This window comes from Penaeus monodon, chromosome 32 (genome assembly GCF_015228065.2).
Source record: "Penaeus monodon isolate SGIC_2016 chromosome 32, NSTDA_Pmon_1, whole genome shotgun sequence".
Classification (NCBI taxonomy): Eukaryota; Metazoa; Arthropoda; class Malacostraca; order Decapoda; family Penaeidae; genus Penaeus; species Penaeus monodon.
This window is the reverse complement of record NC_051417.1, coordinates 34,814,408-34,815,140: the sequence shown is the minus strand read 5'-3', so window position 1 is coordinate 34,815,140 and position 733 is coordinate 34,814,408. Positions and strand designations below refer to the sequence as shown.

Genomic DNA, 733 nt, shown 5'->3' with positions numbered 1-733 from the left:
ATTTTTTTCTTCTTCTTCTTTAATTCCTTTCTTCATCTCGTTTACTCCTTTCTTTTTTTATCGGTAATAACACACCTTAATCTTTCTTTCTTTCTTTCTTTCTCTCCCTTTTCTTTTTCTTCTTTAACTTCCTCGCTTTAATTCCTCTCTTTAATTTTCTCTCTTCTATTTCCTCTATTCCTCCTTTCTAATCCTACTTTCCTCTTCTGTTTTCTTTCTTACTCCTTTCTAATCCTGTTTCCTCTTCTATTTCCTCTCTTCCTCCTTTCCAATCCTTTATTCTCTCTTTCTCCTTTCTAATCCTATTTTCCCCTTCTCTTCCCTCTCTTCCCCTTTCCACTCCTAATTTCCTCTTCTTTTTCCTCTCTTCCTCTTTTCCATCCGTATCTTCCCCTCCTTCTTCTTTTCTCTCTTCTCCTCCTTTTTTTTTATAATTCCTCTCTTCCCCCTTTCCACCCCTATCTTCCTTTTTTCCCCCATCCTCCCTCTCCCTTTCTTAACTCGACAGCTTTCTTAATACACAACACCCCCCCTCAAACCCAACTTACTATTGCACTCCAGATCCACAATGGCTGGCAGGGGGTGGCGCTTCACCACGTGCGTGTAGCGGCTCGTGAGGTGCCCTCGCTTGTAGATGTTTGCCTGACGAAGGAAGGTCGCGTCCAGGGGCAGGAGCTCGGCCACTTCCTCGCCTATCATGAGCATCACCCTCTGCACCGGCGGGAGAAAAAGG

At 43.8% G+C, this 733-nt stretch overlaps 1 protein-coding gene across 1 annotated transcript in view; it reads right to left on the bottom strand.

The window, feature by feature from the left end:
• The window catches only part of LOC119593648 (A disintegrin and metalloproteinase with thrombospondin motifs adt-1-like), an 88,803-nt gene that overhangs the window by 59,849 nt on the left and 28,221 nt on the right, over window positions 1-733 (bottom strand). The window contains exon 5 of the mRNA XM_037942600.1: window positions 549-711. Within this exon, the coding sequence (XP_037798528.1) occupies window positions 549-711 (163 nt within the window). The remainder of the gene's footprint in view (window positions 1-548; window positions 712-733) is intronic.